A 27,848-nucleotide genomic window follows, 5' to 3' on the forward strand; every position below is an offset into this window, starting at 1 on the left:
CAGCTTTAAGAGTGTATGAAATATTTTCTGTCTTCTCCTGTACAAGAAAAATAGTAAAGAAATCTGTTTGCAACTGCCAGTTCCTGCAATAGGACTCCAAAAGAAAGTCTTTGGCTCTGTTCTTGTTGAAAACTGGAGATACAACCTTACTGGTGATTTTTATGATCTACATTTGACTTGCCAAGGCTGGTCTCATGGTACCTGACCAAGAAAGGTACAAAACACCTTGAGCCTTAGAAATCCCTGCCCCCCCCCAAAAAAAACCCCACCAAAAAACAAACAAACAAAAAAAAAAAAACCCCAAAAAACCAAAAGAACCTGTTAACTATTGATTTGATCTCGAGAGTTATTTTGAAGCTGACTGACCACTGAAAGCTCAATCTAATTTATACTAGAAAAGGCATCTCACCACAGGTTAGTTACCATATTTTCTGACAGAAAAGCGGTTTACTATAGCATTACTGCATTTCATGCTTGATGAAGACAGCTGGAATAACACAACCAGCTGCTTTGTACCACATTATCCCTTACATCAGAGCTCAGGCATATTCAGAGTTTATCTCTGCAGGATAATAATGTTCAAAACCACAATTTTGCACCAAATGATTAGTTAATTAATTCCATATTACAGTTATTAAAGTAATAATGATTGAAATCTTTGAAAAATAAAACATATCAGCCCTCATTTAATTTAATGTTTTATTTCTCATAGACTCTTATATACATTAATCTGTTTTAGTACAACAGTTTGATTTTCTAGATTCAATTATGAAAAAAATCTCCTGCAGAAAATTTTCAACATGATACAAGAAATCCTGTTTTATTTTATAAACGGCATTATTAGAGAAGGAATATGGCCAGCTTGTGAACTCTCAGGCCATGATCTCACCTTTACCCAAACACATCTGCCTTCCATGCCAGTGGTTTCGGGGAGTGCTTCGGTTCTGGTTAATCGCATCGCGCGGGTGCCGGTGCCGCCTGGCAGCCGTGGCAATCTGACCGATGGACAGCAGAAGGACACGACACAAGGGGGACAAACATCAGTTTTATCTCAGTATGGTCTGAAAAATTAATCAGGGAAGGCTATTTTCCCTCTTTGCCAGAGACTTCCAGATGGTGCCCGAGTGGCAGAAGGAAATTTAGTCCTTCCGTCCTGAGAGCCCAGCGGCACCAGGGGACAGACTTCCCCGCTGAGCAGCAGATTTGATAACACGTCGATTTATCTCCTCACGTTTAGAGCCCCCTTGAAGGTTCCCACCGCTGTCACCTCGGAGAGTGCCGCCTCAGTCCGTCCGCATCCCCAGAGTCCTGCAAAAGGCGACTGGTTCCAGCTAAATCGACTACAGCACTTCCCTGGTACTGATGTCAACATCCAACCACAGAGCTTAAAACAACCTTAACAAAACAACAAATAAACAAACAAACAAAACCAGAAAAAACCACACATCTCAACAAATGCACTCTTTTTCGGGAAAAATTTATTTACGACGGGAGGTTGTTAGGCTTCACCTCCAGACACCGCCCCCAGCCGGCCCCGCTCATTACCCCGTGCCGGGGCCGGCCGGCCCAGCGCCCGCCCCGCCGTCCCTCCTCCCCGCCCCGCTCTCATTCATTCCCAGCCCCTTCCTCTGCGCTCCTTCCCCTTCCCCGGCGCCGCCGGCCCGGCCGCCTCCCCGCCCCGCGCCCGGCAGCGGGCAGGGCCCTCCGCGCCGCAGCCATGGCCGCCGAGGGGGTGGACGAGCGCTCCCCGCTGCTCTCCGCGCCTGGCTCCGGCAATGTCACCCCGACCGCGCCGCCCTATCTGCCGGACAGCAGTCCCCGAGGTAAGGCTGTGCCGGGCGGGGGGCGGCCCTGGCGCTGTGGCTGTGGCTGCGTCTGGCGGGGGACGCGGCGCTCCGCCCGGCTGCGGCGGTGCGGGGCTCCCCCCGCCCTGGCCGGGGCGGCGGGGCCGGGCCGGGGGCCGCAGGCGGGGGAGCCCCCGCCCCGCCCTCGCCGGTGGGGAACAACAGGTAACGCCGCTCCGTGCCCGGCACAGGCCGTGCTCCCCGCCGCGCTCCGGCCTGAGCGGCTCAGGAGGAAAAATAAAAGAAATTAAAATAATTGTTTGCAAGGGCAGAACAAGCCCGAACCGGTCTGCTTATTATAACTCGCTCGCATGCCGCAGCTTGCGTGGTAATTGTTGGACTTGGGTTTCCCCATGAATTAGGAGCAGGATTAAGTGGAAGATCCGGAGCTGAGAACAGCTCAGCTGGGCACGGCGGCGGCGGCGGGAGGGGCGCAGCGCGGCCGAGCGCGCAGGTCGCCATGGCCGGGCCCCGCGGCCGCCTCAGCCCGGCGTGCCCAGGTGCGGTCAGCGCCCGTCCTGGCCGCCGCATCCCGACCGAAGGGACTCGGTGCAGTGTGGTAGTTGGAGCCCGAAACCACCGGGATGTCCTTGCAAACACGTTTCAAGGCCATAGCTGGTCATGGCTTTATTTTTAAAGCAAGTCCGATACTGCGGTTACGAATCTGTAGTCGTGGCATAATTACATGGTATTATCTCTCTTGCACAGACTTAGGAAAAATCGTCTTGTTGATCAATACTGACTAATTAGTAGGTGGAAAAAAAATACTTAGAAAATATAAATCAGGATGTTATCAAAGTACATTAGTAGGTTTTTTTTTCCTTTGGGTGGATTTTTTTTTCCAGTTAAACGTTTTAGAGCAGAAATTGAGGTGTGGAGAAAGCTGAAGGAATGAAGAAGAAATAAGATTAGGGTAGCTTTGCTAGCAGCACCCTTTAAAATGTAAGATTACAATTCTTACCTCAGTAGGTCCAGTGTGTTGGCCCTTTATTAACGATTTTTATTAACTGTATAGATTCATGACATAGGAAACACGTTTCTTCAACATGCATGCAACTAGAATGAGTGAGCATCTGTCTGTTTTGAATTTTATTTAATCTTGTGGAAAGCTAGGGCTCTTGTCTTGTTATGAAAATGTATTTCAGTTAGGGATGTAGCTGGTGTTGACTGTTTACTTTGATTTGAACTGGACAAAGGAGTATTGGCTTAAAAAACAGCAGAGGTTGGATGCTTTGGCTTTTTATTTGGGGTTTATTTGCCATCAGTTTTTTAGTATTGGCATTATCCCCCAAGTAAAAAAAAAGATCCTAATATCTACCTTAGTTTATATTCTCAGGTTTGATATTTTTATTCTTAGTGATCCTTATCCTGTAACCATTACTTTTGCATACATTTCGGTCTGTTTCTTGTTTTTTCGGTTTTTTAAATCTCTATAAATTTAAAAAGTAATGAAAATGCATTAGATCAGTGACTCTTGTTTGATCCCAGGGTAGAACTCATGACCTGGAAATGAGCTGGATTCTACATGCTCATTTCAGTTGGTAGCCTGTGCCTTCAGTGGACATCTGTTACTTGAGATATCTGGTTTGGCACCTGTGGTGGGATGTGGTGCTTCAGATAAGTGGTTTCTTCCCAAAAATGAGGAGGAACCAACATAGAGCTTTTGTGAATGTCGAATGTCTCTTGTTCGATCAGTCCATGAGCAAACATACTAGGTAGCACTTGAGAGCTGCTCTGCAGAACTCTCAGGAAGAAGCTGTGGAACAGAATCGTGCAGAGCTGTGGCACAGGCCCGTAGCTCTGCTTCCCTTCTGTGTCGGCTTTCCTTAGTGAAAGGATCCAGTGCCTTTCCAGCTCACTGCCAGACTTCATCTCTCTCCCTGACACAAGGCTAGACTTAGAGGGAAGAATCATTCCTGTGGAAACGTTGGCTTTGCTTCCAAAGCAGCTCCTTCTGCAGAGCTTCCTTGATTAACATCACTGGGATAGTGTGGAGTGGCAGAGGAAGGAGGAAGAAGCCCTTTGTGTCAAAACTACCACCTGAATGTACATTAATAGGTTTATCTCTGTAATTATCTACTGTGCCCAATATATCATCCTGAACTTTAAATTAGAGAGAGCATGTTTTGAAGGTAGCTTTCTCTTCCCTTGCTGAGACCCAGCTGATCTTTCCCTGTGCAAACTGGTGGATGGTTGAATCCTGGTAATGGCTCAGTGTTCTTAATGATGCAAGCAAGAAAAATCTTTTCAGTGTGGATGCAGGCCACAGTATTTAAGAAACTTTTGACAACATTGACAAAGGGTGAAACTATCAGTTCTGTTCCCTCTAGTAGGATGGTTAGTAAGTGCTTTTTTGTTTGTTTCTTTTAGGATTTTTGGGCCTTTTCCAGGACTTCTTAGTTTTTAATAATGTATCTCTGACATCAATCATTAAACTTTTTCCCTTACCACCCCCCTCACACGTCATGATAAAGAACTATTTCTTTTTTTAAAATCAAATAAAACTAATTTCTCTTTGACCCTGGTAGGCTTCAAGTGGTTCTCTGTTGTTTCCACCCTTCAGCTACCAGGGGAGGAAAGTGCACAAGCACAAGGAATTTCTCAGGTTGCAAATGGGATATCTTCCATTGCATTGCTGTTCTGTAGGGGTGAAGAGGGAGTCAGAGGTACTGCATGGTAGGACACTGCTAATCTTGCTGAAGTAATTATTGTTGTGAGTGTTTTTCTTTAATTTTTTGGGATTATTTTTTGTTTGTTTTTTTTTTGTGTGTGTGTGTCTGGTTTTTTGTTTGGTTTTTCTTTTTTTTTTTTTTTTTTGTTTTTTAAAGAAAAATTGATAATATAGCTGTAAACTGGTATGTCAGCAGCAGTGAATTCAGTATCTAATTACATGTCTCCTGGTGTGTATGTGAAGCTTGCCTACCACCCAGTCACGTCCAGCATGACAGACTGACAGACCTTTATGCACTGGTTTTAGATATTATAGTTAGCCTGAAATTCAAGATGTCAAGAAAAACAAGAAGGTCATACTGAAGTATGCTAATGTGCTTTGAAACCTTTTTATTAAGGGATAATGAGCAACTAACTCTGAGACAATGTCTTTATTTTCCTTTTCACCATCCCCCACCTACTTACCCTCCCCCAATATACTTTTCTTTATATTTAATTTTGGTGGCTTCTGCTGGTATGTTTTTTTGGACCTCTTCAAAATGCACGTTTTCTTTGAGCATGAAGGTTGCAGTGCCAGGATACCTCATGCTTTCTGCTCCATAGCAAATGTTATTTGCTGCAGCACGGCTCTGAAAAGCAGCCATTACTCGCTTGCTATCTGATATTTGCTGAGCCAGCAGGACAGGAACAGCGAGGCTGCTTACCTGGAAGCCAGGCAGCTCCAGTGTGAGGCTGAAGAAGTGGCTGGCACCATGTGTAGGGGCTCACACACCTCAGTTTACCAGCTTCATAAGAGTTATCACTTGGAAATGGGTATAGAAAATTATAAATGTCTAGAAGATATGGTTGTCAATTTTTCAAGTATTCCAGGATTGTGGAAAGCTGAAATGTTGGTGACTGTGTGTCTCTTCACTTTCTGGTACCCTTAAAGATGTTGCTTGCCTTAGTACAGCCACCCTATTCCCAGCTCACAGAACTGAGCTGTCACACTTTAAATGGAGAGGACAAAGTCAAGAACTTTTGTAAAACAGTTGTTGCTTTTCAGAAAAGCAGCCTTAAAGCTGGGAGTGAACTGTAGAGGTGTCTTGACAGAGAGTCTGGTATTTAGTCTTTGGAACATGCCTTTTGTTTTCTGGCTGCCTGTTTCCCTAGCCAAAAAGTGTCAGCTGCTCACTGCAGGAGCAGTTAAGCAGCCTGCTGACTGCCAAAACCCACTGGAGCAGCCTTGACTTTGCCACAGTGGTTACTCTAACCTGATTTCTGGAGTGCTCTGATAGGCTTGAGCTTGTTTCTACTTGCCAAAGTGTGTGGGTTGGGGTTTTGTCTTGAGTGTGTTTGTTTTTTAATGTCTTGTAATGTCTCAGGTCCTGTGTGTGGCAGCCTTACTTAAAATAGGGTATCACAGTACTGCAAAGTACTGATATTTAATATTTATTTTTCTGGATGCTGCATTTTTTCAGAATGTATTTCCTCACAAACAGAAGGAATAGCAGTACTGATCCTTTCTTAAGGATGTTGTTTTCTGTAGCCAGCATATCAGAGCTGAAGGTGTGAAGTTCACTTCCTCAAGAAATAGAGCATCAGTTAGTGTCATGAATTCAGAATTGTATTGCTGCATATAAGTTAATTTGGTTTCTCATCTGAAATAATTCACATGTATTGGATGTGATTGTGAGACTCTCAAGGTATCCATCTTTTTCCTGCTGCCTCTGTGAGTCAAAATCAAGCACAGGTTTGGGTCATATATAGACCAAGTAGCAAAGAGAAATAGCAGCATGGCTGTTCAGCATGCACTTCAAAGGTGTGTGGTGACTTTTGGATCTGAAGGGCAGACAGGGTTTCTTATATCCCTCCAGCTTATGACATTCACTTCAAGACAGTGAAGGAGTGATGAATGCTTTCTTACAGGCTTAAATTTAATACTCAGGCTTGTCAGCTTTGATAGCAGCCTGTGATTTCCCTTACCGCCCTCCAGCAGTTACTGCTCTGTTCAGTGCTGTTGGTAGATGGGAAGTAGGCTGATCTCTCATTGCTTCTCTGAAGATTTTGTTGGATATAATTTTTGAAAACTTATTGAAGCCCAAGGCTGCAGAGCATTTCAGACTACTAGTATTTAAAAAAGCTAAGTATGAACTACTGAATATGCCTGTTCTAAGCTTGCTTACCTGAAAAGCCCTGAACTTCTTGATGAAATAAAAGTCAGTGCTATTATATGCCAAAGAGTGGTGGTGATAAGCTTTTGAGAGATCACTGTGTTGAATTATTTTCATTCCATGGATTCTTAAGCGTCAGATATTCTTCAGTGTTTCCTCCCTGTTTTGTTGTGGGCTCAAGACTGACAAAGCTGGAATTTAAAGTCTGCTCTGCCCTGGAGGCCTGAGGCCATTGAAGTCTTCCTAGTGTTAGCCTGTCCAGAGTGACTGAAGACCTTCTTGTGCATTGGTGCTTTGGCTTCTGGACAAGAAAAATATCTGGAACCCTTAAAAGCAGAAACTCTGAGACTTCAGGGGTTTTTTTTTTCAAGACAGCATACATTTGCTGTTATACTCAAAAAGAAGCATTTCGTGCTGATTCCTATCCTAAGACCTGTTTTCTTAACAGGACTTTTTTTGTGGTTTTACCTGTAGTATCTTCTAATATTTGATAAGCACTTGTCTGTATTTCAGTCTTTTTAGATATTTGTGAATGCTGTTTATGACTCTTCCTGCCTGTGTCTTCTTTTATTTATTGGGTCTTTTTCTTCAGAAGCCAGTCTCTACTAATCTGTAGTAGGTTTGGAGTTTTTTGGTGTTTTTTCTCCATGCATTTTCTGTGGACTGCAAAAAGTTGATTTGAAATAAAGTTCCACAGATGAGTTCTGTTGGATCCAGATTTACTGTATGTTTGTGTTGCTGGTTTGCTTTACCTACAGCTATGGATGGTGTTTGTGTACACAGAAGTTGCGGAGAAAGGGAAAACAAACTTAGTTTTGTTTTATGTTTATACTAAACACTGACTTTGAGGTGTGGGGTTTTTTGTCTTTTTTGAGCCTGTGACTGCTGGAAATGATACTTGCTGGAAGTGTTTTAGGATCCTCTGGTTTTTCAGCTGAGATTTCCTTGTCTCTTGCAGCAGAGCTTCCCCCTCCATACACTGCCATTGCAAGTCCAGATGCCAGCGGTGTTCCTGTGATAAACTGCCGTGTGTGCCAGTCACTAATCAATTTGGATGGCAAGCTACACCAACATGTGGTTAAATGCACAGTCTGCAATGAAGCTACGGTAAAATGGATTTTTGGTGTTTTGTGGGGGGCACTGGGGGTAGCACTCATGTCCTAACCTGGACAGATGGGTCCTTTCCTGCCACCCCTGAGGAAAAGGACGAGACAGCCCAGCTGACTGCCAGTGTGGCTGGTGTGCAGGCTGGAGGCGTGCTGGCACAAGGGTGGTCATGAGCAGTTAGAAAAAATCTTCATGTGGTCAAGCTGGCTGTGCAGGATGTCTCCTCCTAGGAGATCAAAAAGCAAAGATGTCATTTAAGTAATTACTCTTCCGTAAATAAGGATGAAATTGGTTTTGATGAGATGAAGAACGTGTAGAATTGAGTTATTTTCAGAATGGGAGTACTGGGTTTTTTTGGGTTTGGATTGAAGGTACTTGAGATGGTAATTTATTATTTCTTACCAGTAAAACAGTCTCACAGCTACCAGTTTGGCAGCTTTTATTAGAAGGCACAAAATGGCTAACAGTCTCTTGTTTCAAGGTCTTTTAAACCTAAACTATCAAATTAAAACTGAAAACTAGATTATTTTCCCTTTTAACCCAATAACTGATCCCAAAGAGCCGGTGACGTGGTCTTTTCTGCCCGGTTCCAAAATGCCCCCCAAACCCATGAAGAAGAAACTCAGGACAACACCCTGTGCTCTCCATCTTGCTTCCATCCACAACATACTAAAAATCCCAAAACCTAAATTTCTCACCCAAGTGATACACCTACACTACTCTCTATAATCTCTTTCACACTTTTATGGATTCTAGTCTATCTTGAAGTCTAGGAAACTTTCTCCATGAATAAGGGTCAAAGTTGGTGCTCCCCTGGGGGTCAGGACACCCCAGAGCAGACAGAAATATTCCCAGTGCCCTGGGTTTCTGCATTGGAGAAACAAAGTAATGAATCCGCACCTCTCCCTGGATAAATGCCTTTCACCTGAAATACTACTCAGTCACTTGGTTAGCTTGTAAGAGACCACAATAAAACAATTTTGAAGTGTTTAAGTCCTAGTTTCTTTTCCAGTGATCACAGATGTATTTGTTTCTTCTCCTCTTAATTCAAGTCTTCACTATTTGGCCTCCTGCTTTTATTTTTTACCTCCTGCCAGTTTTAATTTTGGGATGTGATACTGCATTGCTTCACAGCTTCTGCAAGCATTTGTATGAAAAACAAACAAAAACTGGATTAGATTTATTACATGGATTTATTTTATATTTGTTATATGAAAAGAACTTTAAATTATGTCCTGAAAACAGGAAGCCTTAAAAATGCTGGAAATGTTTTTTTCCACTTAGAGAGAGTAGAGAACCTGCTGCTGATAGTCACTTTCCCATCCAATATATAATGTTTCAAGCCAGACAAAGTATTGTGCACCTTTTGATTTGCTGCATGAAAGGGACATTGAAACTTGACTCCCAGGTTGGAGAAAGATGATTCCAGTACAGTTTAAAATAAGATTACAGTTCAGTGATGCCTTCATAGTCTCTTAGTGACCAAGAAACAGACTGTGATCCTTTCACTGTTGAATAAAGCCATTGTACCAGGCAAGAAGGGTTGTTTGATGTTTTGACTGGTTTTGTGTGGTTGTTTTTTGATGTTTTTTTTTTTTGAAATACATCACTATTTAAACTCACATAAAAAAAAAATAATAACTGAACTGAAGTCTTGAATTGTCATTGCTAAAGTATGAATGTTTTTTCCATGAATTTGCATAATTTATTTGTTCTAATAAGGAAATTTTCACTTCTTAAGAAAGAAAAAAATTTCTAATTTTGTGTTGACTCTGTGAAGTTTCCTCTGTAAGAGGAAGTGTATTTCTGTTAACAAGAGCTTTTCACTGAAGTTGTTCTGCTTTGTCTTCCTGTTATGTAGAAAAAAGTGAATTGCTATGACTTCTGATGTGTGTTCTCTGGTGGTTGTGGTTCTTTTTTTTTTTTGTTTTTAGCCAATCAAAAACCCTCCTTCAGGGAAGAAGTATGTTAGATGTCAATGTAACTGTCTCCTTATCTGTAAAGATACATCTCGGAAAATAGGCTGTCCAAGACCAAACTGGTAAGAATAAAACACCTCCAGTGCCTTGAGCTGGTTTTCTTTAAAGCAACTGTTGTCTTTTTGTTGAGTATTTAAAACTAAAAGAGATTCACAGCCTTACTCTCTTTACATGGACACTTGCAGAGCATTACTGAATTGCTGCAGACGCAGGTAGTGCTTAGTGTCCATTTTGAATATATTTTTTTAAAATTAAGAAAAAAAAGTTTCTTTTATTTAAGTTTCAGATGTGTGTGTCTCATTATATAACTACTTTGTAAGTCAAAAATAATGTAAAGAACAACAGAAGAAAATCCACTTCTCATTTCTGGGACTTAACATTCATAATTTCTTGCAGACTTAGTTATTGTAACCACACAGAATACTCACTTTGCTAAGTTCAGAGTAGGGATTTGGAGTGGAGATGGAGTAGTAGCTTGACTTCAGTTTCCTTAGTTATGCTGAGTTTTCATTCTCCTCTCAGCTCTCAAGTTTAATGTACACACTTGTTATAAAAGAAGCAATTGTGATTGCCATAGTGATTGTTCTTACGATTGGGCTTAAGGTGTTAAAGATTCCAATGAGGTAGGAGGAGTTTGACTGGAAGTGGTGCAGCTCTGGCAGGAGAAAAGGAGAGGAAGGCTGAGTCTGCAGATACGTGGAGGGGAGTTATACCCCACCAAGTGCCCTAGTTAGTCACCAGTCTATTGGCTGTTCCGGTTTTGAAACATAGTTTGAGACTTGTGGGAATTACTCATTTTTACTAACACTTGGTTGAGTGGGCCTTCAAAACATTCCAAACATTTTCTCAGAGTGTGAAAATGTTTATGGGATAGTCAGTTATAATATATCACATTGTTGGTAACTAAACTAAATTAGAAATTCCTTAATTTTATTTTAATAATCTCAAAAGCATACATGTAAGCAGTAAGATAGCCTATGTATTTGTCTTGCTAGAAACTGAGCAAAATTGGTGTACTTTACTTTGAAGGAGAGAGTTGGGAGTGTGACCTAAATGGAAGACTCCAGATTGAAGGAAAGCCATTCAGAATACAATTTTGATTGTAGATGGAAGAGATGCATTGCAAATTAAATATTGCTTTAATTTTCCCTTCACGTTTTTCACTCAAAGAAGTCTCATCCTCATTCTGAGTTGGTTAATTTGGGTACTGTCATTTTGGACTGACAAATTGTCTGAACTGGAAACACGTTGAATATAAAAGTAAATACTTACTTTAAAGTAAATTGATTTCATTTAGTCAACCTAGGGTGGTTTTCCTTTTTAGTTTACTCAATTTGAATGGAATTTTTACTGTGCAAATATGGATATGCTTCTTATATTGACATGGTTGTCAGTAGTGTGGGAAGGAGAGCTAGGTTGTGGAAAATCCTTACTCTTTCTGCATGTTTCACATGGGGACATACATTTCAATTCTAAGTCTTTCTCAGCCTGGGTATTAAGTTTTCATTTTTCTGAGGAGTGTGTCTGCTTGCAAGTCTGATATAGGGTTTAGGCTTGGATGGCTAATCTTAGAGGGAAAGAATATTTTTAAAACTGAAAATACTTTGGAGAGTGACCAAAACTGGGTGCATCAGCTGTTTAACAAGTAGATTATAGTTTAAGTGGGTAAAAATATTTGGTAGTGACTGAGTTAATTGGTTGAACACATCGTCCTTCTCTTTTGCTAGCTAAATTACATGTGTATCTAATGTTCTCAACACAGTAGGCGCATCATTACTCTTGGTCCAGTAATGCTGATCCCAGAGGAGCAGCCAGCTCAACCTGCCTTGCCAGTTCAACCAGATGGAACTAGAGTGGTGTGTGGGCACTGTGGAAATACATTCCTTGTAAGTAAGGCTTCAGATTCTCATTCTTGCCTCACCATGCTGTCCCTCAAGCTGTTTGTTGTAAGCAGTTTCTAGAGTGTATTGCCTCACTCTCTGGCATCATTGCGGAACTAAAACTTCGTTACTCATTAATATGAGTGTATGGTCTGTATTTGGTTATTTTTAACAGTCTTTCTGTACGTGGATAGATAAAGCCTATGTCTTACTGTTTCATGATGTGAGAATACGCAGTGCTGGAAGAGGAAGTTGGTTTTCCAAGTTATGTTTTAGGGTTGCAGTGGTGGCTGTGTTCTGCAGTGGCCAAGGGAGCAGATCTGTCGTTGCTGTATGAGCCCTGGAAAGCTGCTGGTTATGGTCCTTGCCACTGGCATATCTGTAGCTTGTTGGAGAACTGGACATTTTGATGTGAGAGTGCCAGTTGATCCCATTTTTGAAGTGGAAGGATGCACAAATGCTCTTCTGCTGTTGAACTCTTTGTAGCCTTCTAAATGGACAAAGGTGCTTGAATTTTGATTGCAGTGCACAAACAAACTAGCTTTGGCTTCATCATCCAGCGGTGATTGAATCTCTTTCAGGTATGTGAGTTGTAGGAAATGACTAGGTAGGGGGTACAGTTAAAGAAAACAGTCACGAGAGAGGTGGCACATTCCTGAAACAAAGGATTGTAAGGTGTACATAAAGATCAGAGAATACTCAAGTGCATGTTGTGCAAGGAGCTTAGGGGATGCCGCTCCATGTCAGCTTGTACCAGCAGAGAGAGAAGGGCTGGCTTGTGGTAGGCTCTATAATGGCTTGTGCCTTCAAGTCTTCGCTTCAGATTTATGGATCAGTGAGGTGCTTTTATGGCTTAACCCCAGCCAGCAGCTGAAGTACTATGCAGCTGCTTGCTCCCTGCAAACACCACCCAGCCCCCCTGCCCTGGTGGGGAGGAGACCTGGGAAAAAGGTAAAACTTGTGGGTTGAGATAAAAACAATTTAATGATTGAAATGGAAAAAGAATACTGCTAATGATAATAATAACAATAATAATAGTAATGAAAAGAGAGGAATAAAATCCGTGAGAAATAAGTGGTGCATAATACAATTGCTCGCCACCTGTTGACCCAGCCAGTGCCCCAGCAGTGATCAGCATCTCCCAGCCAGCTCCCCCCAGTTTGTGCACCAAACATGATGTTTTGTGGTATGGAATATCCCTTTGGCCAGCTCAGCTCAGCTGTCTTGGCAGTGCTCTCTCTCCGCTTCTTGTGCACCTCTTTGCTGGCAGAGCATGGGAAATGGAAAAGTCCTTGACTTAGGGTAAACACTACTTAGCAACAACTAAAACCTTAGTTAGCTTGTTACCAACATTGTTACTGAATCCAAGTAATAGTCCCAGCTGAATCCAGGACAGGTGTGCTGTAATGTCTTAACTATTATAGTAAGTGATGAGTGCAGGAAGCTGGAGATGGCCCTTATGCTTCTTTCTTTCTTTCTTTCTTTTTTTTTTTTTTTTCTGAAAAGAAATAGGAATATGATGAGGAATTTACAAGTAATCTGCTAGCTGGAAAGCAGTTAGAGAGATGCTCTAGAAATATTCTGTCTACTAATTCAACCTATATATTAAAAAATAAATAATTTCTTATAACCCTTGCTAAAGAGCAGTAGTCTGCAACTGAAGATAGCTGAAGTGGGTTTTCTGTTTGCCTTTTTTTTCGGCCTATATTTAGGGACTTTCACAGGCATGGGAATTTTACGTGTCTTGATCCCCTGTTTACTCTGTATAAATACAGTCCAGATTAACTTTGCAGTTTACACTGTGAGCTACTTCAGGTGAACATAAGGGAAAAAACCAAATCCATAAAGTCTGGTTTTGCCCATAACTACTGGATTATGCCTTGAAAAGCTAAGTTTTCTAATGTGGGATTTGTGCATGCAAGTTACTATCTTCTGGCTGCTTCAGGGAACTGCAACATTTCGAACTTCATAGTCTTGTCTGCCAGGATAAGACCAATTTGTCCCTCCATGATACGTTGAAAAGAAACTCTCTGAACCATTAGAAATTGGAAGCTTGCTATTTTTTTATGCTGAGTTATCAAGAAAGAAACCCTTTTTTACCTCATGTTACACAGCTTTCCCATCAGTCTTTTGCTTCCACTTTTTTCTGTAATTAAGTCTTGAGATTCTGAAAATGAAATTTTTAGTTAAGGAAAATCAGGAAATTGCTTGGATTTGAGAATGAGCAGAGAAGCAACAAAAAAGTGGTTTAGCCAGCCTGGAAGCTCCATTCTCCTTTCTGAGTTAGTATTTCTGCCTTTTGATATCTCTATGTTGTGAAGAAAATAAATAGTGGTAGATGAATCTCTCAGCAACTCACTAGGGTATCCCTTTTACTTTACTTGGCAGTTAAAAAAATAAATAAAATAGACAAGCAAAGCTAGAATCCCTGGGATGGAAAAGTCAAATTGTTGTGTTCTGTGTTCTTTTAAGAGTATCAACTGGTTTACCACCATTCCAAGATTATTTTTTTTCCATTTGAAAACATGACTCTTGCTTGCCTCTGCATGTGGAGGGGTGTTTTTCACAAATTATGGAAACCACACTCCTTGCTATGGAGTGCCTTAAACTTTTCTGTCTTAGCTGGAAGAATAGCTTAGTACTGAAGTGAAATTGTAGCCAAACTATCAATACTTCACATCTTTTTAATCAGATTTTTTTTTTCCCTTGGTAACCTGATAGAAGTTCTTTCTGTGTTAAGGTTTCTACTGTTTCTGGCAGGTTTGGACTTGACAAGCGGAAAAAGGGATAGAACAGAAAAGGAGGGCAGGATGAGGGTTTAAGTGCGTTGCTAAATATAATTTTGATCTGGTTTGGGCTGTTTTGAGAACTTTTGGACTTGGGCTGTGCAGTTACTGTTTCTGCTATTCCTCTCTAAGGGACCTCTGCCTGCAGTGGTCTGTGGCTGTGAATGGCTGAGTTGCCTGTGGAAATGGACAACAAGGGAGGGCTGTCCCTGTGTCCTCCCCCTCTCTGACATTTTCCTGCTACTGTCCTTTTTGGAGGGACCTCAGGGACAAGAATCCAGGAGCAAGCTATGGAAGCCACAGGCTGCAGGCTGAGCACTATGCTTTGGCAATTTTGGGGTTTTTTTAAGTAATCAAATATGAAAATTACTTCTTTTGAAGTAATTGAATAGGAAATCCATTAAACTTTTCAGAAAAATAAGATATGTTTTAGTTTGTGAAAGTTTTTTGTTTTTTTTTTTTTCTTCTTTCTCAAAGAACCAGAGGGGGATGGAGCAGAAGCTGTTTTTGCAGCAGCACCTCTATGTAGGACTGTGTATATATTTGTGTACATATGTCTTTTTGTTTTGTTTTCTGTTTTTTTGTTTCACTGTCTTGTGTTGAATGCACTAAGAACTGTTACAGGCTTAGAAGGAAAATGTTTGACTGTTCTTGTAGTAATTCCTTTGATGGATGTCTGGTTTTGTCCACTGTTGACATATTGACGAGTTCTGTATTTCTCATCTCTTCATCTGTGTTTCAGTACATCTGACCAGGGATTTGGGCTGTATATTGTATTGCTCCAATTAAAAAAATCATTGTATTCTCAGCAGAGAGCTAAATTTCATGTAACTGTAACTTCTTAACAACATGAATCAATATTAGGTACTTTAAAGCACTCTGGAGTATGGGTAAAAAATGCCAGCTTAAGCATGATTTAGAATGTACATGAACATAATGTTTCCCCACTGTGCTAATGTGATTTGAGTTCTTGTACTTTGAAAGTCTTGTCATAATTTTGCTTCTTCTACAAATACTTTTTGGTTTGTGTAAAAGGCATCATAACAGCTGCTGCTTCTGTTATTTCCAGGTAACTCTCAATGAAAACAGATTATTGCTGACTTCTTTTTCCATCAATAATTGGAGTCCAAATGCATTTGAGTTTGTAGCCATTAATAATTTGGGCTAATAATTAGAAATCTTAAAACTCTGGAAAGATCATTAATGAGTAACTAAGGAAATGGAGTTACCTACACTGTGATACAGAATTGAAACTGCTGTATAGAAGTGAAGTTGAATTACAATTAGGTAAACTATAGATCCTGGAATTAGACATCCTTTTAATTCTGGAATTGCTGTTTAAAAAGCTGAACTAACTGCTCTGGTGTGGCCTCTCTCCATCCCCAGTACTGACAACTGCATTTTATCCCACTTTCACTGTGTAGAATTAAGGGAAATTGAGTATGTTTTTGAAAGGGATGCATAAAAATACTTAACTTGCTCCTCTGCCAGGAATGTGGAAGTAGAATTAATGCTCTTAAAAAGCTTTGCTTGGGTGGGGAGCATTACCGAAGTTTTGTTAAGGAATAAAATAAAACTCTGCTAAATCAGTTTGGTCAAGTTTTGTAAAGAAATAATACCAGTTACATAGTTGTCCTGTAAAAGTGTAAATGGGTACTTCGGAACAAGAAAATAAAAGATGGATTTCTTTTTAGTGGAGATTTATCCCCAAGTAAAAAAAAAAAAAAAAACAAACTGAGGGAGATATTCAAGAGGTAGGAAAATGCTCAATAAATACCACTGTTTTGAAACTTTGCTCACAGTACAATCTCTTCATACTGACAAGGCATGAGAAGACACATCTTTCTTTGCTCATAAAAATCATAAATTTCTTCTCAGCTTTTAAATGGTGCTGTTGTTCATAGGAGGATGGGCTCTGATTTTGATTTGCGGCTGTAGCTGTTACAACACTTTCACTCCAGTAGGCCAGCTTCAGATTTCTCATGGAGATAAGGCAGGGCCTCACGGAGGCACCGGGGATCTGCACTGTGGTTTCTTCTCCTGCTTTTAACTTGCAGTGTGATTTTTTTGCATCACCCAGACAACTTCCAACTACCTTCCTCTTGAGAAAGGCAGGGGAGAGAGCTGCAGTTACCAAATAACTGCTTATGGGGAGAAGAAAAAGAGCCTTACTCCCTTGATCAAGGCAAACATGTTTAAAATGCTTTCTTAATACTGTTATCACAGAATGAAATTGAACAGAACCTGCTGTTTTTAAGTGAGTATATCACTATGTATCCCCTGGTTGAGTTAGTTCTAGGCATTGCTTTCACTAAGGCTGTTTCCCACACAGATTTTAGTTTGAGCATAGAAGGTGGGGACCTTACCATGTACAGTTTTTGCATATTGTCTTTTCAACAGTCATGTAAAGTAGCAGGAGTGTTTTCTATTTCATTGATGTAAAACCTGATATCTGCTTTCTTAAATATTCTTTACCACATCTTTCTTTATACCCATAACTTAGTTTTCATAAATGATGCAAGTGTTGGGAAAAGATTGGAAAATACTTCTGTCTGTAATTGTGCCAAAGAAAACACACATATTTTGATTCAGGGTATATTCATAGTCTTTAAGTAAGAGAAGAAAACCTATTAATATTATAATGTTGCCCATACTATGCCTGTGGATGCAACCACATTACGTCAAGTAAATTTTGTAATACTGAGGCAAGTCATGGGAAATGTTCACATGGAAATCCCAATCCAATTTCGCCTCTGACAAAAGGGCATCCCATTTATAGAAGAAAACAAAAAACAAGTCAAAGAGTCTGAGAAGCAAAATGTTTTCTTAGTGACATTTAATATTAAGTGCAACAACCATTTTCTCAGGTCTGCTTTTCAACCACTTCATTTGTTTCTTTTTACAGTGGATGGAACTGAGGTTTAACACACTAGCAAAATGCCCACACTGCAAAAAAATGTAAGTTTTCTGAAAGCAAGGTTATGTAAATTATTGTGAAGTAGCCAGTGTTTCTTCTGTAGGTCTTTGGAGTAAAATGTGTTGGCTGTGCTGATTATTTTGCTGTGCTCACCTGAACTTCAAGGCTAAAGCAGATATTGTGTGCATGTGAATTCTCCATTCTTTATGCAGAAATCAGTAGCTTTGACATATCCACCTGCATTTATGAAAATGCTCTGATTGAATTGATAGAGGCTAAAATAAGCTGCTAACAATAGATAGGAATAGGTTGCTAAAATTAACATTTTATGGCCTTGAAATTTTACCTCTTCATACAGTAGTAATCAGATATTATCTTTAAAGGTAGAACTTGAATCGCTTCATTGTAAAGGGAGGAAAAGAAATAATCTTGTCTTAATTTGAAAGAAGGTTTACTGATACTATAAACTCAACACCCAACTTCTGTTAAGCATCTTAATGTGTTATCTTCTTTAATGTTTATGAATGACTGTGGAATAACTTGTGTACTCATTTGCTATTACTTCAAGAAGGACAAGAAAAATTAGAATACAAGAGCTGTAAGCTTTTTGGGTTTTTTGGCCTTTCTGTTTGAGTATTTGATTGGCCTTTCTTATCTGAGCTCAGGAATTCTTAATTTGAATTGTTGCACTGGTAACATACTTTAAATTTGTATGGAATCTCAGCCACATGGTGTGAAATAAGACATAAATATGTCCTGGTGATTTATTTAAATATTTCCTTTGACAGGCAAGTGTGACTTCAGTTAAAGTTTTCCACTGGGACTGGACAACCTCAGCTGTGTTGCTGTGTTGTTGTAGGAAAACTAGCAGGTCCCTTAGGAAGGAGAGAGCTTAGGATAAATATACTGTAGGTGTGGGCATGGCCTGGCCTTCAACACTGACTGAAGTCTTTTTATTGGAGTATTTGCTAGAGAAGTCAGTCTAGTGCTGTGTTTCACCTCAGGGGTGTAACCAACCCAGTGTGGAGTTGTGGATATGTTCTAATTTGCTTAGGTTAAATAAACTCAGTCTTGATGAGATGCTGCTTTGCAAGGGTGTGTGTACTGGCACGTTAAGTCTGTTCAGTCCTTGAAAAGGGGTTGGAGTTATGCTGTTTGGTTTGTTTTAAAACTAATTGCAATTATGTTTTATATTTTATGTCACCCTTGTTAGCTGACCTTGGCTTTTCTCTTGACTCTCCTTAGATCAGTGTTATTTGTTTGTTAACCTTAAAAACCAAAACCAACCGAACAAAAAACCCAACCCTAACAAGAACAGCAACAAAATAAACCATGCTCCAAGCAACAGTCGAAAGTCACAGCATGTGATCTTTTGGTCTGTCCTCTGTTGATTAATGTTGCTTCTGTTTTAAATTCCAGCTGAACTCAAAGTTTTTTGCAGTGTTCTCCTCCCTAAAGTGCAAAGCATGCTATCCATATGTAGGAAAGTGGGAGCCTCTCTGCAGTGCAATTTGTGATAATTACAGCTTTCATGGCAACTGTATTGCAGAATGCAAAACAAATTTTAACAAATGGGCACGTCTGTCCTTGGGCTGAGGATGCAAACTGTGCAGTATTGTAATTTAGCTTTGAATGAGTTGCTCAGTGTTTTCCCGCATTTGGGATGTGATGGTTGGGAGTTCTGCACTTTCAGCAGCATAAACATTTCTGATACATGGATTTAGGGCACAGCATAGGTGAGACACAGCTTTGAGTCATGATGATGGAATAAATAACTGCGGTGACCTGCTTTCTATCAGGTCTTTGTCAGAGGTCAGCATAGCCAAGCAGTTAGAAGGGAATGTAGGGCTTAATCTTACAAATACAAAACTTCTTTCATTAGTAGCTGAGTAGTCAGATGTGGAACTGTTCATTCCTTCTGTTGATTAAGTTGATAATTGTCACTGAAAAAAAAACCACTTTCAGATTCATAATTTTGTTTCAAATGTTTTTAAAAGTGCAGTGAATCTCTGCAAGTAGTTTGTTTGTGACCTTCCATTTGGTTGATGGATATTAGGTCTTTATATTATGAATGTCTTCTAAAACTGCAGGGGAGATCAGAAGTTATCACGTGAGAAAGTTAATAATGAAAAGTTCGTTATTGAAAAAGTTAATAATGAAAGTTCATATATTCATTATTATGAAAGTTCAGGGAGAAATAAAGCCATCATGCCTCAAAATACCTAAACAAAGGAACCTCTCATATCTGAATGTAGGAGCAAATAGGATCTTCTTGTCTGTTTTTAATCCCATCTATGTGCTACCATTGTGATACAACTTTATTTTGTGACACACTTGTTTTGTCTTGCAAAATAACTTGGGAAATGTAGGAAATTAATTGTGCTGTAGAGAATAAAATTTTATTGGGTAAATGACCAAATATCTTTGAAAGTGGACTTTAAACCTGTCATGTTAGTATAGGTAAGGTGTTTGCAGAAGCCTGCTGATGGATAGTGGCTCTGTCTGACACTTGCATTGGGAAAATAAATGCAGCTAATGAGAAAATTGTTATGATACAGTTGTATTTTATAGTGACACCTGGGAATGGGGGAAAAACTGGGGTTTTTGCTGATTTAGTGTTCTTCTGTATTTTTAAATACCAGATGTTTATCAGCTTGTTTTCCAAGAGTGAGAGATTCAGGGAAGGCTTCTGGTAGTTTTCTTATTTAATGATGAAGAAGCAGGAGCTGGCTTTTGTTTGCTGTTCTCTTTTGCAAGATGTATATTAAATCATCTAGAAAATTCAGTTCATTAATTCAGTTACTAGAAAGGGGATTGAATGGTACAGGTTATTATTGCAGAATGTCAAATCTATTTTTTTTTCTGTAGAATCTGTCTCTTTTACTTTCTAAGGTCTGCCAAAACTATGAACCTTAATGAATTTAGAACACCTTTGCCCTGTAAAGGACTTCTAGGAAAGAGAGAGATGTTGGAACCCTGTTACTACTGTGGAGGCTTATTTCAGAAGTGCTATTCACCTTCAAAATATTGGCATTTTAATTTTCCTCTTAAAAGCATGAAATCCTCGTCATAATTCCTATTACTTGGAGCACAAGAGACCCAGCATTCCTTCCTGTGGTACTTCTTTTATAGCCTTTGTCCCATGTGTCAGTTTTCCCCTCTTTATTTATTCCCTGATGCAGCATTGGAGTTGGCATCTTTTATATCTGCTGCTGTTGCCCAGAGTTCTGGCAGGTGCCTTTGCTTGCTCAGCAGCGGCTCAGAAAGAAGGAACTGCTGCTTTCTAGAGAGTTCCCTCATATTCCCACAATGGAACTAATTAGTTGCTTCTGTGATATGAAGAAAGTTCTTTTGATCCCATTTTTAATATTGCCAGATGTGCTTGTCAGAGTTTTCACAGTTGCTAGGTGTTTGGAATAGAGTTTCAACTTTCTTTATTTTAAGTTAATTTGGGGGTTTTCGGTGTAATTTGGGGTGTGTAGAGGAAGCCTCACTATCTAGAGGATGCCAGTGGATATCATCACTGTTGGGAGGAGAAACATGAATAATGATTTATTTGGACTCCTAAGTCTGTTACACGACTGTAAAAACTTTAATATCTTTATTTAATCATTGCTTAATGTGGAAAGAGAAAAGCAGATAAATTGAGACATTCTTTACATTTCTGTTTGGTGGTATTTGAGTTGATGGTTTCTCCCCCAGCCTTTCTTACTGGATAAGAGGAGGCACATGAGAAATATAGATGGAAAATACACACAACACCTGCAATATTATGATTACAAAAATAAGACTGTAAGTCAGCTCTGAAAGTGAAAGTCTCTTTGCCAGAATGAACTTTGACGCTGCGTGCAATACACGGTACAATAAATATCATGTATGTTTTAGGTGTATTGAACATGACATTTTTACCAGCTTATCTCATGGTATCCAGCTCTGTAATAGAATTAAGTCTGAGTACATAGCCACAAAATCCTGCAAAGGAGGGAACCTAAGGTCAGTTTGGCAAACTCAGTCTCTTCCCTTGTTCCATTTTATGAAACTACATTTTGGTTTTATTATTTTTAACTCCTATAACTTGGAATTTAACAACATAACCCTTTTCTGGAATGGCTGTGGAGTGCCTTTTGGGGGAGTGAGTGGAGATGTGTGTGAGAGGCTCAGATACCATTATTTGCCCAACTGGGAATTCTCTTACCCTAATCCTACCCCAGGCACCCTCCAGTGACCCATTTCACTACGTATTGTGAGGTTTTGCTAAGGAAGTAATTTTCTCATGGAAGCTAATGAGCTAATGAGTCCCCAAAAACTGTTTGGGGACTTTTCCAGCTCCTCTGAAAATGGCTTGTGAGTAGTCACTTTATTCGACTCTTGCCTTGAAAGATGAAGCTCATTGTGTTAGCTTGAGGACTGTGGTGGTGTTTGTTTGTTTGTTTTCTCTTGGAGCATTTCAGAAATTCCTTGTAAAGAAATAACATTGAAGTAAAGCTGCTTAAAGCAATCTATTTGAAGGCTTTGTAAGACAAATGCTTAAAAAATTTTAATCACATGCTAAGCATATGAGGCCTTGCTATGCGGTTAATTAACTGGAACCAAAAATTTGGTCAGTCATATGATGCGTGTACTGCTTCAAATGTTCAGCAGTGCTTTTTTTCTGTTATGCATTTTTCTTGAATAGGTTGAACTATCATGAGATGAGTAAAAGCATTTCACTATTTCCAAAGGTGTGTTGATCTCCCAGAATGGGATGAAGTACTTAACTAATGATAGCATGCTTCAGGATTCTTCAAAACACCTCTAAGAAAGATAATGCGTATTTTATAAAAGCACTTCTGCCTCTCTAGTCTTTTTAACTGTGTTTCAGTGGACTTAAATCATATTCCTATTTTCTTTATTACTAAGCTGTATGTGATTGCAAATGTGTGACTCAAGATGTATTTGCTAAACAATGCTGAGCTTCTAGAATAATTTTTCTAACCTGCAGTAGATACTGTTATGTTTTATTTGCATTTATAGTCTGTTAGAGTGAAGCACTGTCTTGACGCAGCAGGTAGAGACAGAGCTGTCTGTCCTGGAGTTCTTAGTCTAGATGATGAGTGACAGAACTTCCAGGGGATTTATTTACCTTGGTTGTCAGAAGTTATCTTTGCAGCTCATATAAATTGTGGTAGAACTTGGAAAGAAATTGCAAAGTAAGAAGAACTTGTCATGTTCTTGAAGTTGACTTAATAGCTTAAAGAATTTCAGTATTTGGAGATGTTGAACATGGAAAAAAATTACATTTAGTCTGTGACTAAAATGATTTGTATTTATCTTCAGAGCAGTTTAGGCGCTGAACAGTATTGAGTATCCAAGAATTGGATAGTGAAGGTTGTTATTAATGACATGTAGGGGTGGTAGAAGTTATTTTCAGTTACTTAGATGCAGTGAAGTATTGAAGCTATATGCTGATGTACTAAAAGTCTGAAGGATGCCTTGCAACCAGCATGGAAGCTGAAAAGCAAACTTGAGTTTTGCCATCCAAAGGCTATCCAAGACAATTACTGGGTGCACTGTGAGTACAGAAGGTAGACACACTCAAACTGTGGTTGTGGCACCGTTCCCTTTTTTGTAAGCACATAGCTTTTCAGGTACTAGATAATCACCAACAGTTCTTTAAAATAAAATTGAGGATTCTGTCCTGTACTTTGTAGTGTAACTGTAGACTTTGCTTACAACTCTATAAACTGAAGACGGTGTATTGAGACTGAACAGTTACTGTTGATGGTAAGGGTGGTTTTTGTGGTGGTTGTTATTTGGTTGGTTGTGTTTGGGGTTTTTGTTTGCTTTTAATTTACAGTACCATTTATTTTCAAACAGTTCTTCTGTTGGAAGTGCACTGCCACGGAGGCGCTGCTGTGCATATATCACAATTGGAATGATATGCATCTTCATTGGTGTTGGATTAACTGTGAGTCATGTCCCATGATAAATTTGCAGCTGTGTGCAGGGGCGTGTGTGTTGAAAAGAGTTCTCTTAGTTGACCAGCTCTTCTTTTCCCAGCATTTGAGTAAAACTTCCTAAACTGGTGTGGTTTTTGTCATCTCTATTAAAACTGTGGACTTAATCATCTGAGTGGGCCAAAAAAAAATTATTTTTTTTTTTAAAAAAGGTATTCTGGCACTTTGATAATCTCTTATTTTTCTCATGCTAAATTTGACTCTTCATCTCTAAAAACTTCAGTTTCATGAAAAATGGTTCACTTCACTGTAGAAATACTGGAACATCTTGCTAGAGCTCTCAAAACTTCCATGTTTCCAGAAATACATGTCGCTGTATAGCCAGAAATATAAGTTCCACTGCAACAGAGGTGAATGGGATTCCAAGCACTAGAAATATATATGAGTCTTTGTAATTTGTAAAAACTGTCAAGAGTAAAACCAGCTCATAAGCTATTTACAAATGAGAAGGCTCAGGCTGTTGTTACTCTGTTAGGTGGAACCAGTGGTCTCTGGCTTACCAGTATCTCATACTGGTTACTAGAGCCAACTTTCTACCTGGGAATCCCAGAAAAGTTCATGTGAGGAAATACCTCCAGTGAATTCATTTGTGTAATTCTCATTATGCCTCTAACTTGTGTTTTAACTTGAATAATTATTTATGTGTGATCTTAAATGAGTTATGAAGGATTTTCTAGGTTCCCTAATAGAAACAAAGCCAGAAACAAAAACAGTGAGAGAAAAGTTTCTTATTTTCCTTTTTTTATGACCTTACTGAATTGGAAAATTATGTGAAAACATTTTTCCATGAGGTTTGTCCAGAGGCTTGTGTAGCCTCCATCCTTGAAGTTATTTGGGACCTAGCTGGGTTAAAACCATGAACAATTTGGTCTGACCTTGGGGTTGACTCTACTTTGATTGAGGAGTTGGCACTAGAGGTCTCCTGATCTCCCTTTCAAGCTCAATTTTCCTATGGTTATGTAAAATTAAGCTAATAAAATACCTAATTTACCCTTACCAGAGTTGAAAAGGTGCTGAAATGCTTCTCCTTAATATAACTTGCTCTTCCCTGAAGAACAGATAGTGCTGTATGTTTGACACTACTGTTTTCTCTTTTTAGGTTGGCACACAAGATTTCGCCAGGCGATTTCACGCAACATATGTTTCTTGGGCTGTTGCTTATCTCTTAGGTTTAATCTGCCTCATTCGAGCCTGCTACTGGGGGGCCATTAAAGTCAGCTATCCAGAGCACAGTTTTGCATAGAGAAATTGTTAGGTTATAGATGAACATCTAGTAGTTCTGGATATTACATCTTGGACACTTTTAAAACCTTTCCTGTAAGGATTCCATTCTGTTCAAAGTAGTTTAAAGACTGGGGGTCTCTAAGAACAAATGTTCATTGCACTACATAATATGCAAATAGTTTGTTTTGCTGCTAGATTCCCTAGCTCTGAATACTAAAGCTGTGTTTACATGTTCATAACTCTGTCTTTATAGGCGTTGAATTTTATTTCAACAGACAGTATTAAGTTTTACATTTCCTTTGTTACGTTAAAATCCGTCTGCCATTTTTCTAGATTATCAGTAAGAATTCAAAAGCAAGAGTGTTTATAAGTGTTTCTACAGTAGCTTCACATTTGTACTTAACATTTTAACTAAAATTATATTCAAGTGGCTTGCTTTAAAACCTAAGCAATAAGCATTTTGCTTGAACTGCTTTACTGCATCTTTTGCCTAAGATCATAGTGACCTTATTCAGGAAATGAAAGTTGTGAGTATTTAAAAGACTGACACTGTTGCTAGAGAGACATTTGTAAACACTGTATGCTTGGAGATTTTTCAGGTAGAGAGATGCTATTTTGGTAGTCCAATTAAATTTCCATTTATCCAGGGTTGGATTTCAGTTAGGATAAATGCTTTTTCCTCAAGGATTCTGGGGCTGAGGTTTTGGTTTTGGTTTGTTCTGGTTGGTTTTTTTTATTTTGTTTTGTTTTTCTTTTAAACTGGCAAATCCTAAAAGCCATGCTCGGATTATGGAACTTAACTCTGGTTATTCGTACAAGTTCCTTTACAGGGTCTAAGGGAAGCATTTCATATGACTTGGTTTGTAATACTTCAGTGTCATGTAGATGACAATAAGATGGTGATGGGTTGCCTCTTACTTTCCTCTGATCACATCAGATTTTCCCTGCTTGGGAGAGTTATGACACTGGTCACTGCAAAGGGAGACACTGTAAATTCTCATTAACTGCTGTAATAAGGAAATTAGTAAACTATTACTTGGACCATTCCATCAAAGTACATCTAATCAATTTAGCACTGACTTGCCAAGAGAATACGGAAACAGAAAGTTTTTTCTAATGATGTATTCACAAAGGATTGAGGGACCAGTTCTTGCACTGCCCATCTTTATAATTTGGAACAAGTTTTTGCTAAATTCAGAAGGAATGTCCTGAGTGATTTAGACAACTAGTAATTTAGCTAATGGGGTCAGATGGGTAAATTAATATGGATGTTTCAGGGATACATGTAATTTAAATTATCTATGTTCCTGCTAAGTCAAAATGATATTCGGATAAGGATTTTGGAGCACAATAAATGTAAATGATCGAACTGTAAATGATCTGTCTTTGTATGATGCTAAATGTATAAAAGCAGTAGCTCAGGATTACAATGTACCTTTTACAAATAAACTAATAAAGAAATAAAGATTATTATTCAAACTTAAATGTATTTTGTTGTTTATATGTATATAATAATGTGTAAGTGGACAAATTTGCTAATATGATACAGGAACCACAAAAGTGTTGCACACCAAAGGTGAGCTCTGCATTTTTGCCACATGGTAGCCTCAGGAATATAAGATAGCAATAATAAATTGCAATTATCTTGATGTTTTAGGAAGAGTGAGGAAGTAAATAAGGGATGAAACCACTGCTGGGATTCTTATTTCTTGAGTTAATAGCTTATTGATGGACTAATATACTCCCTTCTTTTCCTAGTGCTTTTTTATATCCCTTTAATGTTGAGATTTGCTGTATTCACTTGCCTTTGAATCTATGAATACTCTTTCCTGGTACTTGGTGTTTCAAAATACTGCCTGCACTCCACATTGTGAAATAAAGTAGGTTAGGGCTGTACAAAAAATCATCCACTGCTTTTGTAACTTCAGTGAGGGTGGGAGTGGGAGGGGGCTGGGTATGATGTTATTTTAATGAATCAAAGGAATTTGTACTTTTCTCCCCTGTGTTAAGCTGTACTTTATTTCCTGTCTTGTTCTTTTTCTTCTCAACCTTTTTCAGCAGAAGAGATAGACAAAGTAACTTACTTTTGTCTGGATCAGGGTACTAGCACAATATTTGCTGCTACTTCATTTTGCAAACTAAAACACGGTAGTTGTTCCTATAAAATGTCATCACATTTCAACCACTGCTGGTACATAGAATGTACATAGAATTGTGATATTCTTACCAGCTAAGAAATGTATTGGTACAATCTGATGGGACTTTGAGGGACTCCAGTGGATGTGGCCATTTGTGAAGTGGACTTGTTTGTAGACAGTTGTGATGTGTGCTGAGCTACATATCAATCCAATAAACTTCTCTGAACTTAAAAAAATTTAAAATCCTGTCCTGTGTGTACAGACCACTAGAACAACTTTCAGGTTTTATAATCACTCATTGATTTTGTTCATTTTCAATAGTCTTTTCCTCAAGATATTATTTTTGTGTTAGGTACGGAAAGGACTTATTCAAATTCATGATTAAGGACTTCTGTACTCTGAGGTTTTAGTTTCCCCCTTCTCTCCTCTGCTTCCACTCCTTTCCACCAGTGCTTTTATACAAATTGTTGTCCTTGACTAGGAAACACTTCAGATCTTAAACTGTTAATTTTTTTAAATTATAAACCTACTGATTAATAAGTCTTCTACTGATTTTATTTATACCCACCATACATGTTGTCTTACAAGGGCAAGAGGGTAATGTTTCTGAAAATTAGGTTATTAGGAGATCTTTGTCACAAGTAGCATGTTAAAAGAAGCTCAATCTTTCAGACCAGTCTGATAAGAAATTCAGCATGAAGTGCTTGGAGAAGATGCTGGAGCAGCTGTGGAGTCATGAGTGGTTATTGTTGAGAAATGGATATTGTCTTTCAGTGTATGTCTTTATTAACAGAGGGAATGTCAGGGCAGCAGCTTCATATGAAGTTCTAGAAAATCTTTGTAGCTAACTTTAAGGCCTTGAATAATAAATAGGTGAGTAGCAGCAAGATGGTTTGTCATGAGATCTATCTCACTGCCCTTTCCAGCAGCAAAAATTCCACCCTGAATGAAGTATGCACTCTAAAAATATCTTGGAAATGTTCTTCTAAGCAAGCTTGAGAAACCCATCAGTAAAATTATTCAAATACAGTGATTATCAAACTGCAAAGATGTGGCAAGCCATGCAGACCAGCTTTTTGGAAATACTTAATACTTTGTCAAGTTTGTATGCTGTTTATCTGTTATAATTCCAGCTGTTAGAAACTGAGAGCAAG

The 27,848-nt window shown here is 39.1% G+C and overlaps 1 protein-coding gene across 2 annotated transcripts; it reads left to right on the forward strand.

Annotated features, from left to right (window-relative positions):
* Window positions 1-1,605: 1,605 nt before the first annotated feature.
* Window positions 1,606-26,036, forward strand: PIP4P2 (phosphatidylinositol-4,5-bisphosphate 4-phosphatase 2). 2 transcript variants are annotated; one of them, XM_041464510.1, is made up of 7 exons: window positions 1,606-1,823; window positions 7,626-7,774; window positions 9,709-9,815; window positions 11,516-11,639; window positions 17,325-17,377; window positions 23,193-23,283; window positions 24,432-26,036. In XM_041464510.1, exons 1-7 carry the CDS (start codon window positions 1,718-1,720, stop codon window positions 24,573-24,575), a joined length of 774 nt encoding a protein of 257 aa, XP_041320444.1. In that variant the 5' UTR covers window positions 1,606-1,717; the 3' UTR covers window positions 24,576-26,036. The 2 variants fall into 2 exon arrangements, with proteins under 2 accessions (XP_041320444.1, XP_041320445.1); XM_041464511.1 differs by having other exon boundaries at window positions 1,646-1,823; window positions 7,629-7,774.
* Window positions 26,037-27,848: the final 1,812 nt, after the last annotated feature.

Source organism: Pyrgilauda ruficollis, unplaced genomic scaffold, assembly GCF_017590135.1.
Source record: "Pyrgilauda ruficollis isolate IOZ18807 unplaced genomic scaffold, ASM1759013v1 scaffold18, whole genome shotgun sequence".
NCBI classification, from domain to species: domain Eukaryota; kingdom Metazoa; phylum Chordata; class Aves; order Passeriformes; family Passeridae; genus Pyrgilauda; species Pyrgilauda ruficollis.